The sequence below is a fragment of the Staurois parvus genome, unplaced genomic scaffold (assembly GCF_062004578.1).
Source record: "Staurois parvus isolate SC_StPar_1 unplaced genomic scaffold, SC_StPar_1.0 ptg000053l, whole genome shotgun sequence".
In the NCBI taxonomy this organism is placed as follows: Eukaryota; Metazoa; Chordata; class Amphibia; order Anura; family Ranidae; genus Staurois; species Staurois parvus.
The window spans coordinates 6,306,794-6,323,925 of NW_028317849.1; the positions used below are offsets into that span (position 1 = coordinate 6,306,794).

The following is a 17,132-nucleotide window of genomic DNA, read 5'->3' on the forward strand; positions in this document are numbered from 1 at the left end:
CTGTGTGTAAAAGAGGGGTAGAGAGAAGATGGAAATGATGGGTTTTTTTTTGGTAGGTAGGGAAGGGGAGCAGTGTGACGAAGAAAGACCTTAGGAGTAAAATAGAGGAACGGGAAGAAAGAGGAAATGGGGAGAGGTGACCGGTGGGGGGTAGAAAGGAGGGGAAGGGATTTTGTAAAATTATATATGGAGATTGTGTCACTGTAATGTTCGAAAAAAATTTGATGTATTTATAATATACACTCAGTAAAAATATAAATAATAAAAAAAGTTAATTTCCCACATCTGTGGCTTTTTAAATTGCAATTAGTGTGTATAGTCAATAAGTTTGTTAACTCTCACGTGGATGCACTGAGCAGGCTAGATACTAAGCCATGAAAAGAAAAGAACTTTCAAAAGACCTGCATAACAAGGTAATGGAACTTTATACAAATGGAAAAGAATATAAAAAGGATATCCAAAGCCTTGAATATGCCAGTCAGTAATGTTCAAAACACTTACTGATAAGTGGAAAATTTGGGGATCTCGATACTATGGCAAGGTCAGGAAGACCAAGAAAGATTGTATCTCGAGCAATTCTTCTGGCAGTTGTGGCTACAAAGAAAACCTACAGGTAACCTCAGGAGAAATACAAGCTGCTCTGGAAAAAAGACAGTGTGGTTGTTTCAAGGAGCACAATATGATACTTTAACAAAAATAGAGTGCATGGCTGAGTTGCCAGAGACAAGCCTTTAGCAGGGACGGACTGACCATTTGCGAACTCGGGCACTGCCCGAGGGCCCGGGGTCAGTAGGGGGCCCTATGAGATGCTCCTGGTACCTTTCTTAGGCTTTTTGTAGTGTAGTTTGAGTGTGGGAAAGGACACAGGGGCCCCATGATCTCCTATTGCCCAGGGGCCCCATGAGTTGTCAGTCCGCCCCTGGCCTTTAGGGTTCAATTACACTTGCTTCGACACACGTAAAGTGCTACTGATTCAAAATGCTTTTGTGATGTGTTTTTGATGCTTTGGTGATTCTTTTTTGAAGCTTGGCAGATGTCCTGTGTGTGCTGATGTTAGATTTCTTTTAAAGAGGCCCTGTAGCACCTCAGCTGAGTAGTGCCCCCACTCAGCAGATCCCCTGCTTCTTAGTACTCCTATTCAACAGATTTCCAGCTTATTAGTATTGTCGCTCAGCAGATCCCCTGCTGAGTAGTAACCCCCAAGCTCTGCTGATTCCCCCCCCCCCACTAAGTAGTAACCCCAAGCTCTGCTGACCCCCCCACCCCCCACAGCAGTAACCCCCAGCTCTGCTGACCCCCCCCCCCCTACTCAGCAGTAACTGCCAGCTCTGCTGATCCCCCCACTCAGTAGTAACCCCCAAGCTCTGTTGATTCCCCCCCCCCCACTAAGTAGTAACCCCCAGCTCTGCTGACCCCCCCCCCCCACAGCAGTAACCCCCAGCTCTGCTGATCCCCCCCCTACTCAGCAGTAACCGCCAGCTCTGCTGATCCCCCCACTCAGTAGTAACTCCCAGCTCTGCTGCCCCCCCCACCCCCCCACAGCAGTAACCCCCAGCTCTGCTGATCCCCCCCTACTCAGCAGTAACCGCCAGCTCTGCCGATTCCCCCCACTCAGTAACCCCCAGCTCTGCTGATCCTCCCACTCAGTAACCCCCAGAATATGTACATGAACCGGAAGTTACAGATGATGACATCTTTTTGGTTCGCTAGCTGGTCACCCAGTGCATACTGGGATATCTCATACCTGCAACACTTCCAAAACAAAACGAAGCTAAAATCTGTATAAAAAAGACTCTCAAAAGCTGCAGTTACAAGCTTTGTCATAGGTTCTGAAGACGCTTTGAAGCACCATGAGTCTATGAAGACACTTTGAAGCACCATGAAAGCGATATGTGTTGTAATTTTTGAAGCAAAGCAAAAAACACAACCTGTGAACACGACTGGAAGCTAACCATTTTATTTAGTGGCAGGGGCTTTGACTGGCATTCAAAATGCTTTTTGTTTTTTTTTTTGTTTGTTTTTTTAAAAAGTGTCCAATGGCACATTTTGAAGCATGTGTAAAACAAGCCCTTACTGCACTAATGCCAACAAAAAGCCAGGTTACAACATACCAAACACCTTGACATGCCTCACAGCTTCTGGCACACTGTAATTGTAGTAGTGACGAGACCAAAATAGAGCTGTATGGTCACAACCATGGGCGCAATGTTTGGAGAGGGAACAACAAGGCATATCGACAAGAGTACCACATCCCCACTGTGAAGCATGGTGGTGGCTCACTGATGTGTTAGGGGGTGTGAGCTCTATAGGCACAGAAAATCTTGTGAAAATTGATGGCAGCATGGTACCAGAAAATACTGGCAGACAATTTGTATTCTTCTGCGCAAAAGCTGCACATGGGACACTCTTGGACTTTCCAGCACGACAATGACCCTAAGCACAAGGTCAAGTTGACCCTCCTTTGGTTACAGCAGAAGAAGGTAAGTGTTCTGGAGTGGCCATCAGTCTCCTGACCTTAATATCATTGAGCCACTCCGGGGAGATCTCAAACGTGTGGTTCATGCAAGACAACTAAAGACTTTGCATAACCTGGAGGCATTTTGCCAAGAAAAATGGGCAACTATACCACCTGCAAAAATTCATTCAATATTACAAAAGACTGCATGCTGTCATTGCTGCTAAAGGAGGCAAAACACAGTATTAGGAACTATCGGTATGTAGAGTTTTGAACAGGGGTTGTTTACTTGTTGCCATATTTTGTCAGGTAAACCTACAAATGAATCTGAATCCCATAAGAAATAAAAGAAATGTGTTTTGCCTGCTCACTCATATTTTCTTTAAAAATTGGTGCATACTATTGCCAATTCTCCAAGGGTATGCAAACTTTTTAGCAAAAACTGTAGATCCAATGAACAGAATACAGAGGAAAGGGGCATCTGGTTAAGAGTTTAATTGCAATATAAGGAATTTAAGAGTTTTCCCAGCAAACTTATTTACAGGTGAAACTCGAAAAATTAGAATATCGTGCAAAAGTTAATTTATTTCAGTAATGCAACTTAAAAAGGTGAAACTAATATATGAGATAGACTCATTACATGCAAAGCAAGATAGTTCAAGCTGTGATTTGTCATAATTGTGATGATTATGGCTTACAGCTCACGAAAACCCCAAATCCACAATCTCAGAAAATTAAAATATTGTGAAAAGGTGCAATATTCTAGGCTCAAAGTGTCCCACTCTAATCAGCTAATTAAGCCATAGCACCTGCAAAGGGTTCCTGAGCCTTTAAATGGTCTCTCAGTCTGGTTCAGTAGGAATCACAATCATGGGAAAGACTGCTGACCTGACAGTTGTGCAGAAAACCATCATTGACACCCTCCATAAGGAGGAAAGCCTCAAAAAGTAATTGCAAAAGAAGTGGATGTTCCCAAAGTGCTGTATCAAAGCACATTAATAGAAAGTTATGTGGAAGGGAAAAGTGTGGAAGAAAAAAGGTGCACAAGCAGCAGGGATGATCGCAGCCTGGAAAGTATTGTCAGGAAAAGGCCATTCAAACGTGTTAGGGACTTTCACAAGGAGTGGACTGAGACTGGAGCCAGTGCATCAAGAGCCACCACACACAGACGGATCCTGGACATGGGCTTCAAATGTCATATTCCTCTTGTCAAGCCGCTCCTGAACAACAAACAACGTTAGAAGCGTCTTACCTGGGCTAAAGAAAAACAGACCTGGTCTGTTGCTCAGTGGTCCAAAGTCCTATTTTCTGATGAGAGCAACTTATGCATCTCATTTGGAAACCAAGGACCCAGAGTATGGAGGAAGAATGGAGAGGCACACACTGCAAGATTCTTGAAGTCCAGTGTGAAGTTTCCACAGTCTGTGTTGATTTAGGGATCCATGTCATCTGCTGGTGTTGGTCCACTGTGCTTCATTAAGTCCAGGGTAAACGCAGCCATCTACCAGGAGATTTTGGAGCACTTCATGCTTCCTTCCGCAGACGAGCTTTATGGGGATGCTGACTTCATTTTCCAGCAGGACTTGGCACCTGCCCACACTGCCAAAAGCACCAAAACCTGGTTTAATGACCGTGGGATTACTGTGCTTGATTTGCCAGCAAACTCGCCTGCCCTGAATCCCATAGAGAATCTATGGGGCATTGCCAAGAGAAAGATGAGAGACATGAGACCGAACAATGTAGAAGAGCTGAAGGCCGCTATTGAAGCATCCTGGTCTTCCATAACACCTCAGCAGTGCCACAGGCTGATAGCTTCCATGCCACACTGCATTGAGGCAGTAATTGCTGCAAAAGGGGCCCAAACCAAGTACTGAGTACACATGCATGCTTATACTTTTCAGAGGCCTGATATTGTTCTATGTAAAATCCTTGTTTTATTGATTGCATGTAATATTCAAATTTTCTGAGATTGTGGATTTGGGGTTTTCATGAGCTGTAAGCCATAATCATCACAATTATGACAAATCACGGCTTGAACTATCTTGCTTTGCATATAATGAGTCTATCTCATATATTAGTTTCAGCTTTTAAGTTGCATTACTGAAATAAATTAACTTTTGCACGATATTCTAATTTTTTGAGTTTCACCTGTATGTATTTGTTCTTTTATCCCTAACGTTGCTCAGCCTCCTTCGATTTGCTTTGTTTTGTTGACCCCTTATCCTCTTACCTCTTTAACACAACAGGTACTGCAGTGACTGGGTTTTTCTTGAGGCTTTCAATGATATCTGGAGCTTTGTCCCCATATATGCGGTAGATGGCCCGCCGCTGAATGACTTCAGATGTTCCACCCAAGCAGTCATCTAGCCGAAACTTTTCCTGATCTTCTGCAGACATGCGAGAAAGTTTCTTTTGAACACTCTCCAGGACACGGATTGTTGCCAAATTTGTTTCCAATACAACATCAAGCTGGAGAAGGAAAAAAAAAAAAAAAAAAACATACAAAATTAAATAGCAAGTAGATCAGATAAAAAGACAAATATTTGGGGATCCATTCATCATGACCTTCAAGCTGTTAACCCTTTCTGAAGCTCTAACACTGGTAAAACTTCTGAATGATTTCCTGGTTTACCTGACCACCTACCCACACACAGGAGGGGATGTAAACCCCGAACGGTGAAGTAAGTTGTTTTTATTTGAACTTTAAATTTGAGAAGCCTGTTACAACTAGGCCAGTTTGCTTGAAACACCACAATTTATGCTGCTCTAAGTTTAGGATACAAGCATATTTCTGCATCATATGAGATTGTTTGGACTTCCATTTACCTCACTGCATTTCTGATGTACAAAATAAGTGGTATTGCATTAACAGTTTTACCACAGAGTAACAAGTATATACACTGTCCGGTTATACTTTTGGTTGTTGTCCCTCCAAATTAATCTAAAGCCTTTCCTGTAGTTCCATCTTTTCCCACCACCAATCCACAAAACAACGAGGAAACTATATCTATCTATCTATCCATAGATAGGTAGGGTCAGCACACTTTTAGAGATCGCTCAAAAATGCATAATCTGACTGTATAGTCTGACCACTTCTCACTGGCGCTCCCTCTAAATATCTGCATAAGAGCATCTTGGTATACAGTTCTTCATAATTTTTTTTTTATTTCACATCTTATTCAACATATATATTTTTACAAACTATCCCTATAAATCCTCATGAACTTGTAATATTCGACTGAAGGACTGTGGTTTACTTCAGATTCTGATGTAGATTGGTTTCTCAAAATGGACTTTTAAGCCAGTCATACATGGATCGAAATTTGGCTGGTTTGACAGGGACTGGTAGAATTTCGATCCATGTATGGGCCAGGCTGGTTATACAGAAGTTGATCTACCAATGAACTTTTCTACTACCAGTCTGTTGGAAAATTTCTGCATGATCAACACCACTGGATATAGCCAGCAGTGCTGATCAGTGTATTCTGATGGTGGGGACTTCTCCTTCCTCAAAATGTGTTGATGGGGGAATCAAAAGTCATTTTTTTTTCCTTTCAACTCAGATTGAAAAAAACAAATATATGGGCTGCCTTATAGGACTACTTTCAACATTATAAGCATCTCCAAGATACATATGTTCCTCACCCCAGACACCACTAAACAACTTGTACACTCCCTTTTTATCTCACGCCTGGACTACTGCAACTCCCTTCTCACTGGCCTACCCAAACACATGCTATCCCCGCTCCAGACTATACTCAACTCAGCGGCTAGACTCATCCACCTCACCAACCGCTCCACTTCTGCCAATTCCTTCACTGGCTCCCGATTGCCCAACGCATCAAATTCAAATTACTAACTCTGACATACAAAGCCATTCATAACGCTGCCCCAAACTACCTCACTGACCTGATACTCAAATACCACCCTACCCGTGCCCTTCGCTCCTCACAAGACCTCCTACTCTCTAGCTCCCTGGTCTCCTCCTCCTATGCCCGACTGCAGGACTTCTCCAGGACTTCCCCCATCCTCTGGAACTCCCTACCCCAATCCATCAGACTGTCACCTACCCTCCTCACCTTTAGGCGCACCCTGAAAACCCATCTCTTCAGGGAAGCCTACCCCACCCTCACCTAACAGCCGTTCTCCTCCACTCCTCCTACCACTCTATCCCCCACAGCCACTTCCTCCTTTACCTCTACCCCCTCCCTCCTAGATTGTAAGCTCAAAAGAGCAGGGCCCTCGAACCCCTCGTGTATTGTATTGTTACTGTATTGTCTCATGTACTGTCCCCCCACTCTAATGTACAGCATTGAGCAAACCCTTTGGCGCTAAACACTGTATAATAATAATAATGAGCAACTGTCACTCAAGCAGGGCTTGTCAAAATTATTTCAAACTTTTGGAACACTATTTTTCAGGATTTACCAGAAAAAAAGTTGTATCCATTAAATATTCCTTTTGAGCAGGTGCTGATAATAAAGTGGTTAGAAGGCGAAAGACACAATACGATGCCTGATGTTTAAAAAAACAATTAGAAGTATTGGGCATTGCCATGTGGGAGGCGTGAGTGAAGGGGGTTTATGCAAACACTGACTTTTACCTGCTTTTAGCAGGACTTTGCGGTTACTGTAAGGATATATAAGCTGCACTGTGCACGATGTAGAAAAGTTTAAAGATTGAATGATAAAACATGAAACTGAATAAGTATAATATAAAACAGTTTTTTTTTTTTTTTTTAACTGGTTGACTTAGTAATAGAGAAATCCTCAACTGTGCAAGCACTTATAAAAACACAGCTATGTTAAAAATGGTCTTTGAATACAAAACATAGAAGCTGAAGAGTATAGAGTAAAGCCCCATTCACGCCTGTGCATTCCCAGAATGCACAAAAATGTGAATGGTGGCTAAATTATTATATGGTAAATAGTTCACAAATATATATTCTGGCATATATTTGCTTACATCACAGGGTTATAGCAGGTCCAGACAAAACAACAAGGCATAATAAGAGAAGCTAATGTCTCACCACCTCTTACTCAGTAAGATATCTGCCAGTCTACACCTAAACGCTCCAGTGAATGCCAATTTGGCCCAACTAGATATCTACATTTATATCCAAGCTGTAAAGAATTCTCTTTGTACTCCAGCGCAACGATCCCATTCTATCATTTATGCAGTCATGGTTGCAAAACAAAAAATCTGATCGGTTGTGTTGGCAATTGCTACATACACATTCATAAATGAGGCCAAGCTAACTTTTTTTTTAGCTATATTATCAAAAAAGCATTAACATTTAATTACCATTCCAGTCACACTTCACATAGAATTAATATGGCACATATTATATTTTTTTTTTCTTGCCATGATGAAAAAAAAAGTCTTCCTTCTTTTCCAGGTTAAGCAGTGTAGATTACACGGTTTCTGGCTAACATTCACAATTACAGAGTCTATAGCCCTTTAACACTAAACAAAGTGTTAGTACTATGTCATATCAGAAAAGAAAGGGGGGGGGGAGAAGTTCACAAAATAAAAGAATGCTAAAAAGGGAATCTATAGTTTATTATTGTTGTTGAATGCATAGTTATGGTCAGGACTAAAAAAGGTTAATACATTTTTATTTCTTTAGGAATCTAAATATGAAATATTGCATATATTTGGCCTTATACCCAGCCAGCAGGTGGAGTACCCAACTCCTTTTCATGTCTAGGTAGCCCATAATACTCTGGAAATCCTATATTAAAGCTGAAGTCTGAACTACTTTTATTTTAACTTCTTTGTTTTTGAAAAAAGCCAATTAGCCCTAATTAACTACTTTATCTTTCTGCTTTTATCAGATATTTTGATAATTCTTCAAAAAGTTTACATTAATTTCTTTAGTTTTTTTTTTGCAGGAGATACCTTTGCCAAGCTCTGTAGAAACATGGTTATATTTTGGTGTTACGATAAGAAATTGCAAGCTAAAATTAGCACTTTTTTTTCTTGCTTTAAAGAACTTCCAGTCAAAAGCCAACTAAACTAAAATCTACTCCAGTCACGTGATCGGGTCCCAGCACTGGCTTCGGTTTAGAACGGCTGCCCATAGTAAGTCTATGCGTGACGTCATTGCAAAGGCTCTGCAGCTGTTTGCGAGTTCTCCTCTACACTGAAGCCACTGCTAAAGAGATCATGTGACCGGACCAGACAGATTTCAAAATAGGCAAGTATACAGATATACCTTTTATAGGGTAGATATAATTGGCTTAGAATGGGGAGGAGAGTAGATTTAAGAATAGTTAGGTTTTTACTGGAATTACACTTTAAAAATAACTTGAAAATTAATTATTTAAACACAAGACCATCACACAGCAATACATGCCTCTCTATGTATCACAATATTAAAAGGAACGAATATAATGCTGAATTATTAGCTCAGTCACTGAAAATGAGAATGGCTCAGGTGCTCAACAGGTTAAAAATCAGTCAGTCATTTACAATACTGTAATCCACCAGGATAGGAAATGCTTTTCTGTATTCTTCATTCAGAAATGTGAGCATGTAACCCACCTCAAACCTCTCATCTTCACAACGGTGAAGCTGCTCTTCATATGGGGTCTTCTTAGAACTGACAAAAGTAGAGTCCTCAGACCATGCAGGAAAGGACACCCAAGTGTCATTTAACACCTGCAACAAATGCAAAACAAACAGGTGCTAAATTATGACTGTAGTATAAAGGGAAAAAGCAAAAGTTAAACAAAATCAGCCTGTAAAAAATCTATGACTGTGTAAGTGTAAGAGGAAAAAAAAAAAAGAAAAAAAAAAGCAGACTGTTAAATATTTGTTGTAACTGAAAAAAACAAAACCAGGAAAAAGTCAAGTCAAAATACTTTGCTTACACCCAAAGCTCTTATCAGCTTGTCTAGGGGAGAAGGAAATCACACAAGTTGACTTCTAAGATCCTGCTAAAAATCCCAAATGGTGTGAGAAGTTGTTCCACCACTGTGCAGAAGAATCTTTCCACAAGATTTAGGCTCCTTGTCATTCCCAGACTACTGGGGGGAGGGGGGGTGCTAAATGAATAAATTAATTCATGTGTAAGAGGAGTACCTTTTCCTAAGGACATGCGGGGCACTGCCCAGGGGTCTTATCCCTGCTCCTGGCTAAATTAATTAATGTGTAGGAGGAGTAACTTTTCCTAAGGACATGCGGGGCGCTGCCCAGGGGTCTTATCCCTGCTCCTGGCTAAATTAATTAATGTGTAGGAGGAGTAACTTTTCCTAAGGACATGCGGGGTGCTGCCCAGGGGTGTTATCCATGCTCCTGGTTTCGTAACTGCAACATACTGGAGGCCCCATAATAATGACATTTCTTTCATTTGGGTTTATTTTTGCGAGAGGCGATTGTGCAAGATGTGTGTCCCTTTAAGTATACTATGGCAGTTTCTAGTGTTATTAATTGATTTCAGTATATAAAAGGCCACCCTCATTTCTACGATCAAAGAAGAATTCCAGGATAGGCAAAAAGAAAAAAAAAAAAGAAGAAAAATCACCCATTAGTACACCCTGCCGAACGAAACAGTTAATAAAATTTTGAAAATCCCTACCATTCAGCAGAGTATCTGCTCTGCCAAGGAAGAGGTGTAACAGTAGGGATTACATCATATCCTCTCTCTGCAGTAAAAGGAAGCTACAGTTCCCATCAACCACATGAAGTGTAGTGAATGTGGGTGGGTACACTAGGCCTGTACATGTTTAATGTTTCTGAGAGTCTTGGTTCGCCCACCACTGCAAGTGGGGCTAGTATACATAACTGCTTCCTGCAGAAAGAACTACAGAAGGGATGTGCCAAAACCAGTGACTGGGGGAATAGGATGCATAGCAGCCACTGGTCTTATAAAAAAGGAAATCAAAGAGAATTAATAGTTTGCTTTGAATTCAAATAGGCTATTTCAGAGCAACTACTGAGTGAACCAGAAGGATGATCTATTCAGTGAAGGTAGGAAATCAGCAACAAGGACATGTAAAGAAATTTTTGCTCAGAGTTCTGCTTTAAGCTCACTGGGATGAAAGGCATCAGAGAGGGGTGGTACCTGGGCAGGGACACGAGGCATCATGCATAATGTTCACAGGTAAACAAACACCCTAAAACTATCTTATTCCTGGGACTTTGGATAAAGAAAATGTAGCAACTTCAATTTCCCAAAATACTACAAAAACTCTGTCTTGCCTGCAGTAAATAATCAATCCAACTATAGTGCCAACATTAAAAACATGGCAAAGAATTTATGGAACGGTGAAGTCAAAATTCCCAGTGGTAACCAGAGTTCATTCCTTAATGTGAAGATGCATAGCAAATGGACTGGTCTGTCTTTCTAAATTTAGAATGATTCACAGTGGTTCACTTACAGTTACCATTATTTTGGATGCACCTACCTCTTTGCAGACAGCAGTCCTTCCACTGCATTTCGGCTGCTGATAAGTCTTAGGAAGCGCTCTGTAGCTGGAACCAATGCGTTTACAGGAGGCGTAATCAATTTCCCTCCCTATTCCTTCATTAGACCGGTCACTGGTTACCGGTGAGGCAAAAGAAAGCTCTTTAACACCCAAGAAAGATTTAAATTGAGCAAAGAGCTCAGGGAACTTCCTGTATAAAAAAAACAAAAAACACACATAAGCTTTAAGTTGAGCACTCCAGGCTTAGAAAAGTGGTACAAATCAGACACTTTTCACATAGAAGCTCCAATTTATTTAACCATAATTGCTTAGTATTATTGATACTATTACTGCTGCTCTGTCTAAAGATTATAGATATCATAAAAACTGCAGAAGAAGTTGTGAAAATCCCTCACACACACCAATAGTCTGTGCACAGTCCTCTTCTGACCTGCTCTAAAGCAGCTTCTGTGGAATCTTATACCACAATCCATCAGAAGCATTACTTCACTTGTATGATTCGTCCTGCACATATGTAAGCTGTTATACCATACCTTTCCACCATTGGTGAGATACAGGGGTTAGACAAAATTATGGAAACACCAGGTAAAAGAACAAAATTGTTACCCAATATGGTGATGGACCACCTTTGGCATCCAAGACAGACTGAATTCTCCTGGGAATTGACAAATATAAGCCTTGGATGGTGGATAATGAAATCTGATTCCACACTTCATGCAAAAATCGTTCCAGTTTTCACAAAGGGCAGAAAACGAGCCCAAACCTTGTTCTCCAAAATTGACCATAGTGGCTCTATGATACTGCGGCGCCCAGGGAAGGTGAGAGACATCCTCTGCATGCTCATCAAACCATGATTTGACAACACTAGCTGTGTAAATCGGAACATTACGGTCTCTTGAACTGGAGCGGTCTTTTGGAAACAATGTCTGCACCATGGGGTGCACATGGTTGGCCAAAATGTGTACATAGTCACGGTCAGTGGCTATCTTTCAAGGTGATGACGGAGCCTGCAAAGATATGGCTGCCCAAACTATGATTGTGCTGCCACTATGCTTTACTGTTGGCACAAGACAGTCCTGGTCATAAGCTTGGGACGGTGTTTGCCCATCTGGTGGTTGGGAACAGTGCGAAGCTCGATTCATCAGACCATATTACAGTCTTCCATTGATCGATAGCCCATGATTAATGGGCGTTGTACCACTCTCTCCTTTTGCATTAATATTTGTCACTAGTGGCTTGGCATTTGCAGCTCGCCCATGACGGTTTTGCTTATGGAGTTTTCTTCACACAGTTTTTGTGGACATGGACTTTGGAAGACAGAGATTGAGCTCTGCAGTCATTTTTGCAGCAGTTGTTTTCTTATTCAGGGTCTCAATGCTGCGCAATGTCCTTTAGGTCAGTTGAACCTGTCGACTGCACTTATGTTTATCAGACGACATTTTCCCAGAAACTGTATATGCCATCACAACCTTTGATACTGTACCTTGCGACACGGCAATAAATTGGCAACTTCTGTCACAGAGGCACCAGCTAAGCAATCACCAACAATTTGTCCTCTTTGAAGCTCAGTAAGCTCTGATGGGACTCCGTATTATTAGCAGCACATGCAATTAATGACGAAAGTGAGGCTTCCCACTTGTCAGCTAGATGTCTCATCACATAGCCGAAACAAAAGAATGTTACATCACTTTCGCTTTCAACGCAAATTATGTCATCAATGTCACACCTGCAAACCACTTAGTGTTTCCATATTTTTGTCCAACTCCTGCATCTTACCCAAGGCCAGTCTGTTCCTCTGTTACTGTACTTTGTATCTTACTACTGCTCTGTGCTGGTTTTCTAAGAAAAAAACATTCCTGTGTATTTTTGTACCCCATTAGATTGTAATCTTATTCTCATTATCCTTTTGTTTTTGTAAACCCTTACAAGTACACACAGTTTTATAGATTATAGCCCATTTTTAAATCAAGGAGAATAATAAAGGAAAAATATACAATTTTCTTCTTGTAATCTCCATTTAACATACCCCAAGAAAGGTGTAACCAACTGCAGCAGCTCTGAACCAGATACCAGCTCCTGGTTAAATAGTGCAATGCATCGCAAAAAATTCTCATAGACTTCCTGGCTTTTTAGTACTCGGCGCACCTTAAAATAGAAAACAATGGAACCATTTTACTATAGGAAATTGGGCAACAGGTTACATGCAACAATTCATAATTAGCACAGAACTCAAAACATAAAAACAATGTTCACTGTGAAATCCATGCTGATGGAGCTGGTGGAACAGAAGTGATTTGGAAGAGTACCAATTAATTCCTATTCCACCAGGTCAATCGGCCTTGGTCTGGTGGAGTTGTTTACATAAGATGGCCTAGAAGGCAGCCAGGGCCTTGTATTGGCCAAGAATAAGAAAAAGCAGAACTTGTTTCCAAAGTAAGCCAACAGAAGGATGTGAAGAAAAATCACTTTCTTGGAGTGCATTGAGGGAAGCAAAAAGTATTCACCTTTAAGCTGTACTGGAAACTGGACAAAATATAAAAACAAACTGTAGGACAGCCTATCTAACTGCCAGAATGCCTCAATTTTGTAGCAAATATGTCTGAAGAGGGTAATCTTAAAAACACAGATGGGTGGGATCTGTGTCCATCAATTGACTCCATGAAAAGGATTTTACGGAAAGTAAAAAAATTCTGCTCTCTCATTCATTCAGGGATACAGGAAGTCTTTCACTATTGGAGACATCCAGAAGCAGTCCAGCTGAGGAGTGGACACTAAACAAGAAAATACAAAAAAACCAAAACAAAAAACTGAGAACTGGGGACTGCCTGCAGCTCAAAGATGCCTGTAGGACTTTATACCCAAAGTTGGCATCAAATGGGGCTGCAAAGTCTACCTAATACATATTAGAGAATGGAAACAGAAGACCAACTGGCAGCCTTGCAAATCTGCATAACAGTTGCTTGATGCTGAAAAGCAGCACTTGCAGATTTTGTAGAGTGTGCCACAATTGGGATTGGTGGAATCGATTCTTGAGACCATAAACCTATAACCTTGGATAATGGTCTGCGTAAGCCACTTAGAGACGGTGGGAATCAGAATCCAATGTACCATTACAGGGATCATCCCAAATAAAAAATAAAGAAGTTAGGTTTCCCTAAATAAGCAGTGGCTGAGGAACAGACTCTCAAATACATCCAGACAATGGATTGAAATTTCCCGTGAAGTGGAGCTGGACAGAGGTATGGAAGAACTATATTCTGACTGATGTGAAAGGTGGCAAGTACCTTAGACAAAAAGGAATTTCTGGACGTCAACATCACTTTACTTTCTTAATGCTCTTTGCGCTGAGAGCCAAATGCTGATCCAGGCCCTCCTTTAGAAAGGGGAGGATTCATCCCATGGAGAAACTCAATGAAAACCCAGACACTTCAACCAAGTGAAGTAATATAGATCTTATGGGAAGTAGCATTCCTAACTTTAAGCAGCATAAGGATCACAGATTTAGAGATTCCCCCGTTTCTCAAAACCTGGGCTTCAGTAACTATGCCATTAAAGCAAGTGACAGACGCAGAATAGTAATTTGTCCTTGAGATCTGATGAGCCCAGGAGTCACATTCACCTGGGCCAAACCAAAGCAATGAGGATAACCAGAAAGTTATCAAAATCTATCCCGCTAAGCATATGTGGAAGAATCTTGAGGGGAGGAAAAGCATAGATCAGGGTGTACGGATCCCCACAGAGCCACCAAAGCATCCAATGCTTCTAATCTCTATATCTGGAAACAAACCTGTCCAGTTTCTTGCTGAACCTGGGGGCCAAGAGATCCACAATCAGCCTCTCCCACCAGCAACACAGTTTCCAGAACACCTTTGGGTGTCAAGACCACTCCTCTGGGTCAAGGTGCTGTCCGCTGAGAAGTCTGCCTGTCAATTGTCCACACCTGGAATGTTCACAGCAGAGAGCAGGAGCGTAAAGTTCTGATTCACATCAAACAGAGGTCAGCAGATTCCCACTGACTAGCCCTGCTTTGTATTTTTTTTCAGATGCAACTTTTCCTTTTGGGAGGTGCATATGGGTTGCAAGCACACAGCCTCTTCTTGTCAAATGCAGTGTTTTGCATTTGGACTTATACGTTTTAGCAGCACTGCATTTAAATGGAAAGGGCTGCGATTGAAATGAATGCTTTTCAACACAGGTCATTATATTAACTTTTTCATTACTCAAAAAACACTTGGTAATTGGTATCTACACTTGCCTTATTGAAGAAAGAGAATTCCTGTAGCGTCCCGTATTTGCCAACACTTGCCACTGACTGGTCCTTAGACTTTCTCATCTTCATCTTTTTCTATGTGACAAAAGCACAAGAGGCTACAGAAAGCTAATGTGACAATAACTCAACAGGCTTTATTTAGTGAATGCATGATTATTTACCTTAGACGGACAAGACATGGGGCGTAACAAAAGAGATCTGGATCGTTTTCGGCTTTGTTCTAGGTTTCTCTGGTAATCAAGCTTCCTGGCACTAAGATCACATGTACCGTTTCCAGTGAACTATAAAACAAAAACATAAGTTAATTTCATTAATTTCTGAGAGGTCTAAATTTTACATCAAACCACTACGGTTTAACCCTTTCACTGCCAGGTTTTTTTTTTTACTGCACACTCTTGGTGGCTGCAGCTAGTGGGATTGTGTGTAAATCTGCTGACAAGCCAACCTCTGGCCGTCAGATGCAAGATTACTTGCACACACACCCAGTTTGTGTGCCCCAAAATAACTTTGGTGCATTTCTTTTTACCTTTGTGGTGATATCGTGTGATATAATAAAATTGGAACTACAAGAAAATATATAATGTTTTGGGGGTTTGTGCAATCATCAGGCCTAAAATTATTTTTTTTTTAACATGTGGGGGGAAAAAAAAATAAAGGGTACAAAAAAACAGCCCTGGCAGCAATAAGCCTGGAAACAGTATTAAAAAAATGCTACTATATTAGTCAGGTAGAATATATAGCTGGTAAAGTATTGAAAACGTCACCATTTTTCTCAGTAAGTATATTTCTAAAGGGGTTATTGACATGAACTTTTTACCACGTCGGCAACAACTCATGTATTCCATACAAAGAAACCAAAACAAATCAGTACAGAAATTAAGTTATGTGTAATAAAATGAAATTACACAGGGAAAGCAGAAAAAAAAAGAAAAAAAAAAAAAAAAAAAAAAAAAAAAAAAAAAAGGTATTGAACACAAAGAAAGGGAGGTACAAAAAGGCATGGAACGCCAAGACACCAGCTGAAATCTATCAGCAATTAGAAAGCAATCCTGCCCCTTGTCAGTGCAAATTAATATCAGCTGATTCATGGTGTCTCATTACCAAAGTGACACACAAGAATCATCTCATTAGTAAAAGCAAAAAGCTCTCTCAAGAGCTTTGCAACTTTATTGTTGTAAAATATATTGATAGGATTGGTTACAGAAGGTTTTCTAAACTTCTGAATGTTCCAGTGAGCGCTGTTGGAGCCATAATACGGAAGTGAAAAGAACATAATTTCACCATTAACCGGCCACAGCCAGGTGCTTCTCACAAAATTTTTGACAGAGGAGTGAAAAGAATCAGAAGAGTTGTCCAAGAGCCCAGGACCACTTGTGGAGAGCTTCAGAAAGACCTGGAATTAGCAGGTACAATTGTTTCAAAGAAAACAAGTTATGCACTCAACCGGAATGGCCTGTATGCATGCTCACCATGCAAGACTCTATTGCTGAAGAAAAAGCAGGTTGAAGCTCATTTAATGTTTGCTGCACAACATTTAGACAAGCCTGTGAAATACTGGGAGAATATAGTCTGGTCAGATGAGACCAAAATTGAACTCTTTGGATGCCATAATACACACCATGTTTGGAGGTCAAATGGAACACCCCAAAACAGTACTGGCAATCTTTATGTCATTGAAGGAAGAATGAATGCAAAAATATAACAAGACATTCTTGATAAAAATCTGTTGCCATCTACCAGGATGATGAAGATGAACCAAAACACAAAGCCAAGGAAACTCAATTGGTTTCAAAGAAAGAAAATAAAGCTGCTAGAATGACCCAGCCAATCCCCTGACTTGAATCCAATAGAAAATCTATGAAAAGAACTAAATATCAGAGTTCATAGATTTGAAGACTGTTTGTCTGGAAGACCGGGCCAAAAAAACACACCTGAGCAATGCATGCGACTAATTTCTCCATACAGGAGGCGTATC

General features: G+C 40.9%; 1 protein-coding gene across 4 annotated transcripts in view; it reads right to left on the reverse strand.

The window, feature by feature from the left end:
- The window catches only part of SIN3B (SIN3 transcription regulator family member B), a 107,080-nt gene that overhangs the window by 30,255 nt on the left and 59,693 nt on the right, over positions 1–17,132 (reverse strand). For all 4 annotated transcript variants that reach the window (XM_089667601.1, XM_089667582.1, XM_089667589.1 and 1 more), the window contains 6 exons: positions 15,319–15,438; positions 15,143–15,232; positions 12,914–13,032; positions 10,867–11,077; positions 9,002–9,118; positions 4,686–4,924 (listed from right to left, as the gene is read on the reverse strand). In XM_089667601.1, the coding sequence (XP_089523727.1) occupies positions 4,686–4,924; positions 9,002–9,118; positions 10,867–11,077; positions 12,914–13,032; positions 15,143–15,232; positions 15,319–15,438 (896 nt within the window). The remainder of the gene's footprint in view (positions 1–4,685; positions 4,925–9,001; positions 9,119–10,866; positions 11,078–12,913; positions 13,033–15,142; positions 15,233–15,318; positions 15,439–17,132) is intronic.